The 16,700-nt window shown below is 39.1% G+C and overlaps 1 protein-coding gene across 3 annotated transcripts in view; it reads left to right on the forward strand.

Annotated features, from left to right (window-relative positions):
- PHLPP2 (PH domain and leucine rich repeat protein phosphatase 2) overlaps window positions 1–15,461 on the forward strand; it is a 64,309-nt gene extending 48,848 nt beyond the window's left edge. For all 3 annotated transcript variants that reach the window (XM_033127438.1, XM_033127440.1, XM_033127439.1), the window contains exons 11-19: window positions 520–615; window positions 789–944; window positions 2,965–3,165; window positions 4,471–4,633; window positions 4,868–4,998; window positions 5,634–5,744; window positions 6,583–6,777; window positions 8,190–8,421; window positions 10,904–15,461. In XM_033127438.1, the coding sequence (XP_032983329.1) occupies window positions 520–615; window positions 789–944; window positions 2,965–3,165; window positions 4,471–4,633; window positions 4,868–4,998; window positions 5,634–5,744; window positions 6,583–6,777; window positions 8,190–8,421; window positions 10,904–12,058 (2,440 nt within the window). In that variant the 3' untranslated portion in view covers window positions 12,059–15,461. The remainder of the gene's footprint in view (window positions 1–519; window positions 616–788; window positions 945–2,964; window positions 3,166–4,470; window positions 4,634–4,867; window positions 4,999–5,633; window positions 5,745–6,582; window positions 6,778–8,189; window positions 8,422–10,903) is intronic.
- The last annotated feature ends 1,239 nt before the right edge of the window (window positions 15,462–16,700 follow it).

The following is a 16,700-nucleotide window of genomic DNA, read 5'->3' on the forward strand; positions in this document are numbered from 1 at the left end:
ATTCTTTTACTAAATGTCTGCCCAGTGCTCTACTAAATATTTGAGCTCATTCTAAATGATTGAAGCTCCCTGCACCACTAGTTATCTTTTGTCTCTACTTCCTTATTCATTCTGTACATTTTCCCCAGAATTTGCTTTTCTTCTTCTGCAGTCATTACTTGTGGAAATCCTACTCTCCTTCAAAGGTTTGTTTAAAATGCCACTTCCATTAAGTCTTTCCTCATCTCTCCCTCAGTCATCCACCACATGTGTGCTTTCCTACTCCTGAAAGCCTTTGTATCTTCTTTGAGCATATAGCATAATTGATCCATTATTATACATGTCAATGCTTATCTCTGTCCACCTTTTCTATCAACATTCTTTGAGCACCTACTGTATTCCAGGTAGTGTACTAAGAATGCCTTGGGGTTAGTGCTGCTGCCCTCAAGCGTCTCAGGGGCCAGTTAACAGATATATTACAGAGAGTGAAATGAGTTCCACTCATCATTTTAAATGAAGACTTTTCATTATTTTCTACAGAAACCTGCTGGAGTGTGTCCCTGACTGGGCCTGTGAAGCAAAGAAGCTAGAAATATTAGACATGAGCTATAATCTTCTGACAGAGATTCCTGTGAGGTCAGTGTGTGTTAATGCATTATTTATGTATGTATGCAGCAGTACATATGTTTGTATGCATGTATCAGGGTCTTGCTCTGGATAAGCTAGTCACCACCATCAGTGTTAAGCTTCACATTTAAGGAAGTTTTTTGTTTGTTTCTTTGTACTGTTCCCCCCACCCACCCACCCAGAATTCTTAGTAGCTTGAGTCTTAGAAAACTGATGTTGGGACACAATCACGTGCAAAACCTTCCAGTGCTGGTGGAGCACATCCCTCTTGAGGTGTTGGATATTCAGCATAACCTACTAACCAGGCTGCCGGATACCCTCTTCTCCAAGGCCTTAAAGTAAGTACCGTACATTTTATTTGGAAGAGCAGAATCATTGCCTAAACAAACTACACTGACTTGTCATGTGAGTGACCTTTGGAACTATATTTACAATGTTTCCCTCATAGTCTAGCTATGGGTGGAGACTTATTTACAATTTCTGTGAAATAAAACATGACACTGTTTTATGAAGCAGTAATCTTCAACTCAAAGTTGAAATAACCATCAAATACTTAAGAAGTTTTAGTGTTGTAAACAATTTCCAACAGCTGGGGAAGGTTCAGACTTTCATCTCAGAAAACGAATTCAATTATGACCTTTCAAGAGAAATTACAGCATTATGATACAGCTTCCTTGTTAATTTTCAGCTTTTGCATTAGGAGAAAAGGACATACCACTAAAGTTATTTTACTTTTTGCTTCTAGCTTTATCAAGCTATCATTAAGTTTCATTCTCTATTTGCAGCACTTTTTTACTACCTCCTTTGAAAACTGCATTTAAAAGTAACATTGTTCCAAAAGGTGTTATTTACTTTCTCATTTAAATTAATAATAGATTAATAATGTCTTCATATTTTAATACCCAATCAGGTTTATCTCATACGTACATCACCTTAAAATGAAAACTAGTTTTCATTTTAAACCACTTCTCTTCTGCAGTATGGATAAGGCCCTGTTGTCTTCAATTTAGAAATGGAAAAAACAGAGATAAGCAGTAGTGATTTAACATAAGACTAAAGAAAACATACAAAAAGCATTTAGCACGCCAGTGTGTGTCGCGTTCTTTGTCAGCGTATACTTCTCTTAATGTATAATACACCTGGTTGAATTTTCCTAGAAATAAAATCTTTGGAAATTGTAAAAAATGTTTAAAGGAGGTTTTCTTTTTGGAAAGATTATATGGAGTCTTAATGCAGTAACATTTGTTAATTAACAAGTATTTGTTAGTAATGCATAATACTGCATTTGGTTCTAATGACAGTCTGAATAAAATTAGTTTACAACCTTAGAATCTGTGGAAAGTAAGTTATTTAGCAACTGTAGCAAACTGTCAGTGATACTTTTTTAATACTAAGTCTTCACAGAGCACTTCTAGGACATACAAAGACACAGACACACAGTACCCTCAACAGCTTAAAAGCGAATTAGGCATGTAGATCACACAAAATGGAGAAGACTTAAGAACACACAACATATCTAATAATAGTAGCTGCCTTTTATTGAGCATGCTCTCTATGAATACCAAACACCATGCTAAGCAGATTTTTAAAATCGTGGCATGGTATTTTACCTGTTAGATTGGCAGAGATTAAAATGAATTATGGTACTCAGTGTTGACAAAGGTGTGAACACACCTTTGGCATTCTTATATCCTTATGTACAATTAAATTATACATGCATATATCTAGGTATAATTTGGTATGGCCTTTCTGGAACTCAGTTTGGCCATCTATATCTGTGTGTGTGTGTGTGTGTGTAAATCTTAAAGGTACGTATATCCTTTGACCCCACAAATTCTGCTTCTGGGAATGTAGCATAAAGAAATACTTGGACAAGGACACAAAGGTGGTCATTACAATGTCTGTAGTAGCAAATAGTTGGAAACAGCCTACAGGTCCACTCTTAGGGGATTGTAATGGCTTTGGCTGAATAAATGTGGTACTGTCGAAATCAGACACAAATTTTTCTGGAGGGTGTCTTCACAGTTGTTTGTGAACATGATACTCAAAACAGCACTCTTTCAGGGGAGATACAGTCACTAAAAGATGAAGTCAGGGTAGAATCAGGCCACTACAAAAGCCCAGGACCACAACCAAGCCTGTATTTTTTTCCTCTCTCTTTGGCTTGCATGAGTTGAGTAAAAGGAACTCTGCTTGTTTAGAATCAATTTAGAGAAAACTACTTGGAGGAAATGACTTTTGTCATGAGATTGAGAGCATGGAATGGCAGTGTTCCCTCCTGAGATGGCATAATAGTTTCTACGTAAGAAAGCTACAGATAACCATGAAGGAAATGATGACTTGTGTGTGTTCTGTCAGTCTCAGATACTTGAATGCATCCGCCAATAGTCTGGAGTCTTTGCCATCTGCTTGCGCAGGGGAGGAGAGTCTGAGTGCCCTGCAGCTGCTCTATCTGACCAACAACCTCCTGACTGATCAGTGTGTGCCCGTCCTGGTTGGGCACCCACACCTGCGAATCTTGCATCTAGCAAACAACCAGCTACAGACTTTTCCTGCAAGGTAAGTGAATGCATACTGGTCATTTCAGACAAATAACATGAATTCTGCTTTTGTCAAACTGCAGTGTAGCTATCTTACTGGGTTCTCTTGCTGTATGTTGAGTGACTTACTGAAGCTGTGATTCCACTAGTTTAATGGGAAAATCTGTTTGTACCTAGTTGTTAAGTATCAGTAATGAGAAGTTGTAGTCAAAATTGTTTAATTCTTAGTTCTAATTACTTATTAATGAATGATCTGAGAATTTTCAATCTACAAAGGTACAGGCTTATAAGATAAAGAAATTCTGAAGACAGTTTTTTCTATTCTCTTGTCAACACTCTTTTATAAAAAACTGTTGAGTCCATTAATTTATTCATTACATGCAGTTGACCCTTGAACAACGTGGAGGTTGGGGTGCCAATCCCCATGCAATTGAAAATCCATATGTAACTTCTGACTCCACATTCGGCCCTTTACATATGTGGATTCAACCAACTGTGGATCGAAAAGTGATCTGCGATTGGGAAACTGAGGTAGGGAATACAAAAATACTGTCTTTAATCCACCATTGGTTGAATCTGTGGATGTGAAACCTGTGGATAGAAAGGACCAACTATATTTATTGAAAAAAATGGTCTGTGTGTAAGTGGACCTGCACAGTTCAAACCCATTTTGTTCAAGGGTCAACTGTATATATTGAATGCCTACTGGGGCCAAGTACCTGAGTAAATACTGGGTAAACAGTGATGATTAAGTTACAGTATCTGTTCTCAAGGAACTTACAGTCCAATTGGGGAAACAGACAAGTAAGTATATGCACAATTGCAGTGCAGTGTAATAAATGCAAGATGCTAAAGATACGCAAAAGTAGCTGGCTGTACTGCACAGATCCTGTGGATGGGGTTGGCCTTCCTGGAGGAAGAGATAAAGCCAGGCTATACCTGTAAGGAGACATTTAATGTGGTCAAAGTTTTAAACAGCGTCATTGGAGCAATAAATATCTTCCAAAATACATTTGATAAAAAAAACTTTTGATACCATAAAAATCCATCTACATCATGAAAGTCATTAAAAATCATGTTTTCAAAAACTAAGAAAATAGGGAAATGATGTTTGGTATAATTTGAATGAAATTATATCTGTATATGTACACACATGATTCAGCAGGAGCAGTCACCTTGGTGAGCCCTTCCCTTCGCCGGTGTCTGATCATTTCATTATGATTTGTCACCTGGCAGTGAACCAGGCGCCTCAGTACTCTGGCTGCTAGAAAACTTGCTTGGCTCATTTTGGGTGCAGTGTGGTATTCTGGTCTTTCTTTTTCAGCAAACTAAATAAATTGGAGCAACTGGAGGAATTGAACCTAAGTGGCAACAAGCTTAAAACCATCCCCACAACCATAGCGAACTGCAAAAGGCTGCACACCCTTGTCGCACACTCCAACAACATCAGCATTTTCCCAGAAATACTGCAGTTGCCTCAGATCCAGGTACTTTATGTGGTGGAATGATGTCCCAACAAGGGGACATGGTAGGAATGTGAATGAGGTTGATCCCTTCTCATAAGGAAGAAGGAAGTGGCAGTTTGAGATCACAATATATGTAGTTGATCCTGGGAACAAACTAAGTTCCTTTGGAAGGTATAATAGGAAAGTGAGCATTAGGGAGTTAAGAATTAACTACCTATGGTGTATTTTCTTTTGATTTCTCCATTTTCCCCTCAGTTTGTAGACCTAAGTTGCAATGACTTGACAGAAATCCTCATTCCAGAGGCTCTGCCTGCTACCTTACAAGACCTTGACCTGACTGGAAATACAAATCTTGTTCTGGAACATAAGACACTGGACACATTTAGGTAAGAAAAATTTTGAAATTGAATCCCTATGTGCTCTTAGTCCCACCAGCCCTGTGTGGGTCTTCATAAGGACTGTGGAGATTTCAATTATTTAAAGGAATAGAATGAAGGAAGCCATAAAGCCCTTGGTTCTGTTCTTTGATTCATTTGTGGATAGATGTTCTATCCAGTGGTCAGCCCATTTATATTAGAACTCAGCATCATGACTACTGCTCACCCACCCACGGAGTATCTTTATGTGGCAGGCATAGATATTTTAGGTAGCACAGATCACATTACATTACAACATCTAAGAGACAATGTAGGCTCACTCATTGTACCAAGACTTCATTGTATCAAAATATTTAAAATAAGTAGACAATTGGCCAAAACATAGAAATCTTTGTTGTGCTTAGTTTTCATTGAAATGAATGGTATCAGTTGTAACAATATTTGGCCCCTATTTCTTCCTCCTACCCCTCTCCTTTTTCTCTCTTCCTTCATCAGTGGGCCAGCACACTACTTCCAGTCAGTCTCTGAAAATGAATCTTGCTCTGTCAACAGATTATTTTATAAAAACATATTATTGTTGGGATGGTTTTTGTAAAATACAGAAGGATGTATGGTTTAATCTTTCCATTTTCCACTTTCTACAGCCATATCACAACCCTGAAAATTGATCAGAAACCTTTGCCAACCACTGATTCTACAGTTACATCAACCTTCTGGAGCCATGGACTGGCTGAGATGGCAGGGCAGAGAAATAAGTGAGTATCTTGGCCATGGAGACTGAGAAAGAAAAAAGGCAGCTCCTGACATCTGGGAACTGATCTGGTGCTGAAATCCAGGCCAGGTTCTCCTGTTGGACATAAACAAATCAGAATGTCAACATCAGATAATATCTCTCTGAGACCATGATCTAGTGAGACAAAAATAAGATGAATGCACGGGTCACAAAATACTGAAAGCTCTCTTTCCTGGCTAAAATAGGTGACTGCTACTTTTTGTACCAACTACAGCTTTATCCTCATACTAATCTTTTCCTATAGATACGATTTATTGAGATACCCAGCTACAGAATGGCCCTGCTTTCTGACAGCACCCAATCTAGTATGATCTCCCTCTTCTTTAGACCTTCCCCAAAATGACCAAACCAAAGCCCATATCCTATACCATGTTTTTGCAACACCCACTTACCTATACATCCCAGAGTTCCATGGCCGTCTCCCTTGCTGCAGGCATAACACACTCAACTTTTCAACCACAGGTGTGATCCTGGGGGTCTTTAACTGAAGGCATTTAACAATACTAGGCCTTAATCACTACTAAGAAAAAATATTTAATCTTTCCAGCCTTTGGTAAAATTGCAAAGCTAATTCATTGCCCATGAATGTGGCTGAATTCCCTCATATCTTATGATATCAACTCTTTCAAATGTTGCTTAATTATCTTGTCTAACACTTTTTTGCATGTGTAGATTAAGATTTACTACTGTTCTTCTCCACACTTGATTAGATCCAGCCTTTCTAAAGAAGGTTCCCCAGAGAATAATGCTTTTACCAATAACTTTCTTTGGTGTTTGTCATTTTCCTGTTTCTGTGGTAGGCTGTGTGTATCAGCTCTAGCTGTGGATAACTTTGCAGAGGGGGTGGGAGCTGTGTATGGCGTGTTTGACGGGGACCGAAATGAGGAGCTCCCTCGCCTACTCCAGTGTACCATGGCAGATGTTCTTTTGGAAGAGGTACAGCAGTCAACTCATGACACAGTTTTCATGGCTAACACCTTCTTGGTATCTCACAGGTAAGCAGGTGGGTTGAATAATCCCTAACTCGGTTCTACTTTTGGAAAATAAATCTCACTGAGCCAGAAGGTCAGGATCTAAATTATAGGTACAGGATCAAGGTGAGATCTTGCTCCTTCTGCTATGACTGTTCTCTCTATATCAGTGTGGAATGTGGGGACTTGGGTTCTTTTAAAGATCATCTGTGTTTTTTCTATTGAAGCCAAAGGCTCTTGAGGATCTGCAAAGCCCAGAAATCATGTGCAGAAGGTTTTGTGTGTATATATGCATTTGTACATTTGGGGGAAGGAAGATGGAAAAGTGTTTATAAAATTCTCCAGAATCAGTGACCTACAAAAGGTTAAGCACTGATCAGATTCATGTATTTAGAATACTCACTGGGATTTACCAACCAATCTTCTAAGCCACTTAAGGGCAAAAACACTATATAACCAAATTATTGAAAATTTTAGTAACTAATAGAGCATCTTGCACATCAGGATATGCACAACTGAGAGGTTGTAAACTTGAATAATCAAGGTTGAAATGGAACAGCCTGGATCCCGAGCTGTTTTTATCTCTCATTACAACACAAACCAAAGACGATGGGAAAGGAGTCTATTTTTTCAGTAATAGAATTGAGCTAGGAACTTCGCAAAATAAAGGGTTTGGGAAAGAGAACTCAGTTTATGAAGTACCTCCCAAGAGCTGCGCATTATACCAAGCATTTCTCATACTATATCTTTAATTTTCAAATTAAGCCAAAGAAGTGGGTATTTTATCAGAAAAATTTCTCAGAAAAATAACTTGTTGAGGATCTACAGCCAGTAAATAGCAGAGCTGGAATTTGAAACAAGATCTTTTTGATAGTATCTGCTCTACTTACCGTCGTGTACCAAATGCTGGGGGATGGATGCCATGTGTATGAGAGAAATACAAGGAAAATTATGGTCCTTCCTCCAGGGAACTTATAACTTAAGTGAGTGGTTCTCAGTGTGTTGTTCTAGGACCAAGAGCCTCAGCATCACTGGAAACTTGTTAGAAATGCAGATTATTGGGCCGGCCCCTTACAACTGAATCAGAAACTCTGGGCTACCCCCAGAAGGCCCAGCAATCTGTTTTTTAACAAGCCCTCTAGGTGATTCTGATGCTCTATAAAGTTGAAACCACTGAATTAGGCCATTGTAGTCTATAATAAGACACAAGCAGAAGGAGCAGAAAAGATGTACTTTCAGGGTCTCCCCTACCCCACCCTTTATGTAAAATTCCTTTTCTCAGTTAGCTTAGAGTGGAAGGCAGAGCTCTCTTCACCATCACCTTGAGGGTGAGGCTGGTTCACAGTCACATGACAGGAAAAAAGGAAAATACAGATGTGGAGGACTACCACTTTCTTCTAAAACTAGTACCATGTCTTCATTTTCTTTCGAAACAGGAAATTAGGCATGGCTGGTCAGAAGCTGGGCTCCTCTGCTCTCCTTTGTTACATCCGCCCTGACACTGCCGATGCAGCAAGTAGTTTTAGCTTGACTGTGGCCAATGTTGGCACTTGTCAAGCAGTCCTGTGCCGAGGTGGGAAACCAGTGCCCCTCTCTAAAGTCTTCAGCCTGGAACAGGACGCGGAGGAGGCTCAAAGGGTGAAGGACCAAAAAGCCATCATAACAGAGGTGAATCTCGCTCTCCACCAGTCACTTCTACTCCCCAAGTGTAGTGAGTGTGTTCTGCACAGAGGCAGTGTAGGTCCATTTTCTTCCTATAAAACCTTGTAAATTGTATCCAAGCCAGATAATGGTACTAGAAGGAAATCTAATGAGCATTTAATGACTTGCAAAAACAAAAAGCAAATTAATTAGGAAAAAAAAAATCCTCATTTGTGATTCTTTAGATGTACAGCTAGCATGGAAATTGAATATAGATGTCCCCTCTTTGGTTAATCTCCAAACAGAAGGAAAAAAGTTCTATAGTTTGACATCCCTCTTCTGAAATGCAAACTTTTCCAAATATGTTTTCTGTTTGTATTATAAATAGCTTAATATGCTCTGGTGGGTTTTTTGTCGTCGTTTGTTTTTTTTACAATAACCACATCAGTGTCTACTATTCTATAGCTTTCCTCCTGATTTAGAAATTAGCATAACAGTTTTGCTTTCAAAGAGACTTTAGCAATTACATGTGAACATTGTTTACTGCAAAGCAGAATTCAGATCTTTTGCTCGTTTTTAATTGAATTGTTTGTTTATGGTTGAGTTTGAAGAGTTCTTTGTGAATTTCGGGAACAAGTCCTTATCAGATATTTTATAAATATTTTCTCCTAGTCTGTGGCTGGTCTTTTCATTCTTTTTTTTTTTTTTTTTTTTTTTTCAATTTTATGTGTGTTTTTCCAGGACCCATCAGCTCCAAGTCAAGTAGTTGTTTCAGTCTAGTTGTGGAGGGCGCAGCTCACAGTGGCCCATGCAGGGATCCAACTGGCAACCTTGTTGTTAAGAGCACCGCGCTCTAACCAACTGAGCTGCTCTAACCAACTGAGCTGCTCTAACCAACTGAGCTGCTTTAACCAACTGAGCTGCTCTAACCAACTGAGCTAACTGGCCACCCCATCATTCTTTTAATAGTGTCTTTTGCAGAGCAGAAGTTTTTAGTTTTAATGAAGTCCCACTTAATTTTTTTCTTTCATGGGTCATGCTTTTGGTGGTGTATCTAAAAACTCATTGCCAAACGCAAGGTCACCTAGATTTTCTTGTGTGTTATCTTCCAGAAGTTTCATGTTTTATATTTGATCTATTTTTAATTAATTTGTGTGAAAGGTGCAAGCTCCGTGTCTAGATTTCTTTTTCTCCTTTTGGCATGTGAATGTCCAGTTGTTCCAGCAGCATTTCGCCTTTGCTCCTTTGCCAAAGATCTGTGGACCGTATTCGTGTGGGTCCATTTCTGGGCTGTCCTGTCAGAATTCTGTATAAGGACTGTCCATATTAGATTTTATCCAAGGAAGCATAAAACCAAAAAAAAGCATCATTATAATGTGGTTGATACTATGAAGATTCTGAGATTATGAGGCATTAGTCTTAGGAAAGTCTTTCAGTCAAAACAAATGAAAGTTTTAAAAAAGGTAACTTTTTATTTCTTTAGTCTATTTTTATAGAATTTAGATAATGTTTCGATTTTTCTTCAGGAGGTAGAGGGGAGTCCTAGACAGGTAGGAAATATTTTTATAAATGTTATTTTAGCCACAGACATTTATTGTTTGCTTATTTGCCAAGCACTGTAATTTCATTATTTTATTTAACCTTCACAATAACCCCCATGAGAGAAGTGCCTTTATTTCCATTTTATAGCTGAGGAAAATAAAATTCAGAGTTTGTGACGAATTCTTGTAAATGAGAGAGCCAGGATTTTTACTCAGAGAATAACTGCAACAATGAAATAAATATATTGATGGCATTAGAGAGAGATTTTGTTGGTTTTATCTTGAAAAGAAGTTAGTATAAAGTATTCTGACAGATGAACATTCCCAACCTATAACTAGGGTTATTCCTTGTCCTCTAAGTTTAGAATTACATCAGATGTGACTTGATCCGCTACTCATTCTTAGTACAATCCTTACAGAGTAGGTCAATTATGCTACAGACTTCAGTTAATGATTAGTTAATGATTTAGCTACAAAGATTGTCTTAGCCATTTAATATTTTCCAGAATCTCTTCAGTCCCAATTCTGCCTTTATTTAAATGAGAAATCACTTTTAGCGACCCATCTGAGGTTTGGCCTCTCTGAGAATACTAGTGATGAAGAATTTGTGACAGTTCTGCTTATTTTTTTCTAACAGGTGTTTCTCTATTTAAGGACATGATGAGGGCTGTACTTTATGTTAAAGCAAATACCTTTTGAGATGGAGGTACCTTTTAAGCACTTAATTTTAATTGGTTTTAACTTCAGTTTCTGAGCTATGTGGTATAATAACCATATGATATTTTGTCATTTTAAAATTCTATACATTTATTTTTGTAAGTCTACTTAAAATTATGCAGATGCTAGAAAAAATCGTATAACATTTCAATTCTGTTTTATTATAGAGCCCTAAGCATTATGATCTAGAAATATATAAACTACACGTCACTGTTGCATGTTTCTCAAAATTTGCATTCTGCTGCCTCTAGGATAACAAAGTGAATGGGGTAACCTGTTGTACCCGGATGCTGGGCTGTACATACCTCTACCCTTGGATCCTCCCCAAGCCCCACATATCATCCACTCCACTTACCATTCAAGATGAGTTGCTGATTCTGGGAAACAAAGCATTGTGGGAACACTTGTCATATACAGAAGCTGTGAACGCAGTACGCCATGTGCAAGACCCATTAGCAGCTGCCAAGAAGCTGTGCACATTAGCCCAGAGCTATGGTTGTCAGGACAATGTGGGGGCGATGGTGGTTTATTTGAACATTGGTGAGGAAGGCTGCACTTGTGAGATGAATGGGCTCAGCCTCCCAGGTCCTGTGGGATTTGCTTCAACCTCCACCATCAAGGACCCCCCCAAGCCAACCACTCCTTCCTCCAGTAGTGGTATTGCCTCTGAGTTCAGCAGCGAGATGTCCACTTCAGAGGTGAGCAGTGAGGTGGGATCCACTGCTTCTGATGAACATAACACTGTTGGTCTGGATGCTGGCTTGCTTCCACGGCCAGAGAGGCGCTGCAGCCTCCATCCAACACCCACCTCGGGGGTTTTTCAGCGCCAGCCTTCTTGTGCGACTTTCTCAAGTAACCAGTCTGACAATGGCCTGGACAGTGACGATGACCAGCCCGTTGAAGGGGTCATAACAAATGGCAGCAAGGTAGAAGTAGAAGTAGATATCCACTGCTGTAGGGGAAGGGATCTTGAGAACTCGCCCACTCTCACGGAGAATTTCCCCGCCCCATGTCCTGAGGAACATGTGAGAGGATTATTTTTTAGGATCCGAAGACAGAACAGTGTGAATAGTGGGATACTTCTGCCATTGAACAAGGACAAGATGGAGTTACAGAAGTCTCCCTCCACTTCCTGTCTTTATGGAAAGAAACTCTCCAATGGCTCTATTGTACCCCTAGAAGATAGCCTGAACCTTATTGAAGTGGCCACAGAAGCACCCAAGAAGAAAACTGGCTATTTTGCTGCCCCCACTCAGCTGGAGCCAGAGGATCAGTTTGTTGTACCTCGTGACCTAGAAGAAGAAGTCAGGGAGCAAATGAAGCAACACCAGGAAAACAGGCCTGAGCCTGAGCCCAATGAAGAGGATCGGACCGAGCTCCCAGAGGAGTTTGACACAGCACTGTAATCCTCCCCCAGGGTCTCCGCATGAGGGAAGGCTGTGTAGTGTCGAGGTGGGGGACCCTCCCAGAGGCATTTTCCCTCTGCATTTCTAAACCATAGATGAGGGAGGAAGAACTCGGAGCCAAAAATGGTGAGAGCTATCAGGGGCTCGCTCTGGTTAAGCTAGTCAACACCATCAGTGTTAAGCTTCACATTTGACCTGCATTGGAATTCCCGGAGTTACTGGGAAGAAAGCAGATGTTCTCTGTCTGTATCAGTCCTACCACCTGCCATTAACCCTTTCTCTCCTAGGATAATTTTTGAGAATTTGCCTGCCTGGGCAGGAAAGGGACTATTTCTGTGGAGGAAATAACTGAAGATGATTCCTTTTACTGATTGCTGCTGATGGATCTCTGTGACAGAGAAATCACCTTATATCTCAACCTAACTGATGGGATGTGATGTGACTCGTCACATGGCTTTTCATTCTTCTCTACGAGAAAACAGCCTATCGAAATGATGTTTATTGGAAATGTAGAACCAATCAAATAGATAATTTATGTATGTAATGTAATGAGAGCACTTTTCATTGACTGTGAAGTTTTTATTTTTGAATCTGCACTCGAGCCAATCTCTTTAGAGGCAGCCCAGCACCTTTGTCCACAGGCAGCATGATCATCGTGTGTTGGAGCCTTCTGTGGGTACTAGGAAGGGCCCTGGGAAATCGATTGAACAGGTGCATGTCAGACTGAAAACTCCTTGGGAGAGTAGGATCTTCTTTTGGGGATGAAGATGGAAAAGGAGTGAGGACTAAGACTACTTCCCCCCAAATCACAAAAAGAGACTATAACTCCTTGACAAATGTGACACCTGCTAGGAATTTCCCAACGGATCACAAGGGAGGCATTTGGGGGTTGGCCTCTTTGCATAACGTGATGGAGGTGGCTCAGTCTCCTAGTATGTAGGGCCAAGGCTGATGCTGCTCATGTCCAAGTAACCTTGAGTTCCGATGACCCTGAACAGACTGAGGCTGAATGAGAACAGAAGGGTGGGTGGAGCTCACATTTAGACAGGTTCCTTCTCTAGAACCGAGGGATGGTTCTCTAAAATGTCACGAGTGAGTTCACCTCTGTAATGTTTAACAGAGTACTCTTCTGAAAACTGCTTATCCACCTCACATGGTTTCAGAGTACTGGGCTCAATTACTAATATAAGAAAGACTTAATTGAGAAAAGTCCTAAGCTTACAGAAAACCTGGTTTACTGTATTTTTTGCACATTCCATGTAACCCTAGCAAAATGTAGTTCCCTCCATATTTCTGTTCTGTTGCCTTTTCCATTAGAAGATTTACTTAGGAAAATGAGTTCCTATTTATTCCTACAAATTTTGATATTGCTTGATTTTACCCAGTGGGGAATGTGCTTTGAATTTCTAGAATATTTTCACAATTAAAAAGAAAATAGAGTGGGACCATTTTTAATTTGTTTCATGAGAAACAAAATGTTAAAGATGGGGTTGATATATACATATTTAGGGGTTTTTTGAAGTTTTTTTAATTTTAATTTAATTTTTTTATTTATTAGTTTCAGGTGTACAAAACAATGTAATAGACATTTTTTAAAGCAATAGTAGAAAACCATATGATCTGTCCACAAATGGTTATGTATCTTCATCTTTTCAAAGGCCCCATCCCATGTGCATGTTTCAGTGGAGTATACTCTGGGAGGATTCTATACCACTCCAATGGCTGTCTAGTGTTCAACCCCTCAAGAATCCGAATTTGAGTTTCCAAATTGCCAGGAACACTTGACTTCCCTGTGTCATACTACTGGTCAGCTACTGCAAAATTTTAGAACTCAGGTCTTGATTTGAAGTGGGGAACATAGTGGTTCAAGAAAGTTTTAGGTGCTGTTAGAAAGATGGGAACAATAGTGTGTTGCCTTATTTTTATACGGGGAAATGAAAGGAAAAATGAAAATGAAGGAAACACCCAAGATAATATTGATGGGTGATGTAAAACGTCTTTCCACCCAGACAGCAGAAAATTTCAGTTACAGAATAGTGATGTTGTCTAGAAAAGAAAGTTGTTTTGGGAATATACCACTTTAATAGTATAGTCTCTTAAAAATTGTCTCTTAAAAAATCTGTGAACCCTCTTCTTCTCTTTGTTACCCATCCTACTTATTGGACCGCCACAAAACCCAGTTCTGAAATTACTTTACCAAAAGTAAATGTATTTATTTTTCAGTCAAAGGAACTCTAAAATTCCAAATGTTCTTCTATGTGGTAGATTTTCAGGAAACACGAGGTTGTATTGCAAACCTTTAATATAGGCTATACCCAAACTAATTATTTTCTTGTAACTTCCTTTAATTTATTTTCCTCTATAATTGCTCTGTATTAAAACAGAGGGTTAAAAGGCCATAGCCCATTACCAAAAATATACAGAATCTTTTGACCTATGAGGTCATTTGTGTGATTTGATTAGACTGTCAGGTGGTGAAAGCCAGTAATCTGTCTCCAGGTGAATGTAACCTACTTCCTAGGACTTTACCCAGAGGATGTGTTCCCCAGTGGGCAGAGTACCATTGATCTCTAGCCCAGAGATTCTGGCCTCTGCATGATTCTCAGGTCTCTGTGTACCTCCCATTCAACAGAAAAGTTTAAGAATTTCTGAAAGAATCTCTCGCCTGCTTATGGGTGCAGTTCAGCAGTTCCATAGAAGAAAGAAAACTACATGAGTCTTGGCAGCCATGGTATTATTTTTATCCAAATGGATTGGGAATATATTTGAAATTTTGAATGTTGGTATATCATAAAGCAACAGTGCTACCATAGTCATTGAATGACCACTCCTAATATAAGTGAAAGCTTTATTACACTACTGTAGAGTATACGTGTGCAATAAGTTGATGAATTCATTTTCCTGGTGTATAGAAGAACCAACATGAGCAGCTTGGTAATCATTGGGTGCTATTATAATTGTAGCGAGTGCTATTTTTCAGGAGATGGAGCCAGTTAGTTAGGTTTGGCTGATCTACTGAATATCAAATGATGCTCTTTCCATTGTAGACCTTCAGTGAAAACAGGTACTTGGAAGCCACAGGCTCACCTTCTCTATCGACTCCATAATTAATGAAGAGACCTCCATAACGGAGCACTTGGCTGTTATCGATAAATACCAATTATTAAATAATTAGTCTCTAAGCCATTCAGTGATGTCTGCAGCATCACTATAGAACTGTCTTGTGTCACTTTTTACTTCTTGCTGGGTGGGGCCTTGCAGACTCCCCCAGTCATGGAGGCAAGTTAATCTTTCTCTTCAGTTAGTGACTTTTGCCCCATAGTTGGGTAAGCACTTCCTAGACTGAGAAAAGCAGCTACAGTAAATCCTGCTGTTTCCCTCATTTGGTGATCATTCAATCACACATAAGCTCCTTGTATTCTAAATTTCATGCACTTCTCCCAGATGCTATAGGGTTTTCTCTCACTGTTGCCAGTGGATGTCATCCAAACAGTGAGTTCATATCTTAACAGTTTTGTGCAATCATTGTCGTATTGTAGTCCTAAGACTCATTATAGTGTATTTTTGATATTTTTGAAATGTGTTAAATTTTTTAATTCAATAATATGAGCCAGAGCATGTTGCAGCAAATCTATTGTTTGTAATAAATAACAATAATAATAAATAAAATAAAATGGAATATCTTTTTCATGGCTTTGTTTTAAAATGGAATACCTGTTATTTTATTTTATACTTTATTTTAGCATGAAACTGTAATTTTCTCTAACTTGTATGTAGAATTAGTTTCATAACCAAAATCACCGTTAGTATTTTTCTGCTTTTTCTTGCTTTAGGGGAAGATAAACAAATGAAACCACATTCCATGACACTCTATGAAGTTATGAGTTAAGGGCAGAATAAATATTTTTGATCACCTTTGAAGATGAAATAGCAATAAAGATTTTTTATGTTGAGAAACATTATACTCTGACTTGGTTTATATGTTTTTTAAAAATCCCAGACAGGAAACATGGTCCTTATTTACATGCAGGTTATTAGCTGACTACAGAAAACTCAATTATAAACAATCTACAGCTCCTCTTAAACATACCATAGAGCTGACGACAACAGAGGAGCTAAGTGGATAATCTGGCCACTATGTTTTCATAATGTAATGGCTTTGGTATTAGAACTTCAGACATGGTGGGTTTTGGCCCACAAAATATAATAGGTAAGCCTCTAAAGTGTTCCCCTCCAATCCCCACGTTGGTTGTCTCCCAAACCTCCAGACTTCCAAGCAAGATTAGCTGCCTCTCACTCCAAGTAAAGGTCACGTTGGAATCATTTTTCAGGTTTCCTTCGCATCTAGTAAAACGAATATTTTGAAAACTTGGTTCACCAACTGTTCATTAAGCACCTTAATGCACTGGGCTCAAGGCCACCAGCTACTTTAATACTTCATTTCCTTGAGACACACACCTCCCTATTCCGGGGGGCAGAAGTGAAATTCTCCGAGTGTGTTCTCTAGTACGCCATGTTAATTCCCTGGTACACGAAAGGCCACAAGAGTACATTTAGTCACGGTACATTCCAGTCTGTGAGTCATTGGGTCCTCGTTTTACCTCTGCTACTTAGAAGATTAGACTTTAGGCAAGTTAACCTC

Source organism: Rhinolophus ferrumequinum, chromosome 15, assembly GCF_004115265.2.
Source record: "Rhinolophus ferrumequinum isolate MPI-CBG mRhiFer1 chromosome 15, mRhiFer1_v1.p, whole genome shotgun sequence".
Classification (NCBI taxonomy): Eukaryota; Metazoa; Chordata; class Mammalia; order Chiroptera; family Rhinolophidae; genus Rhinolophus; species Rhinolophus ferrumequinum.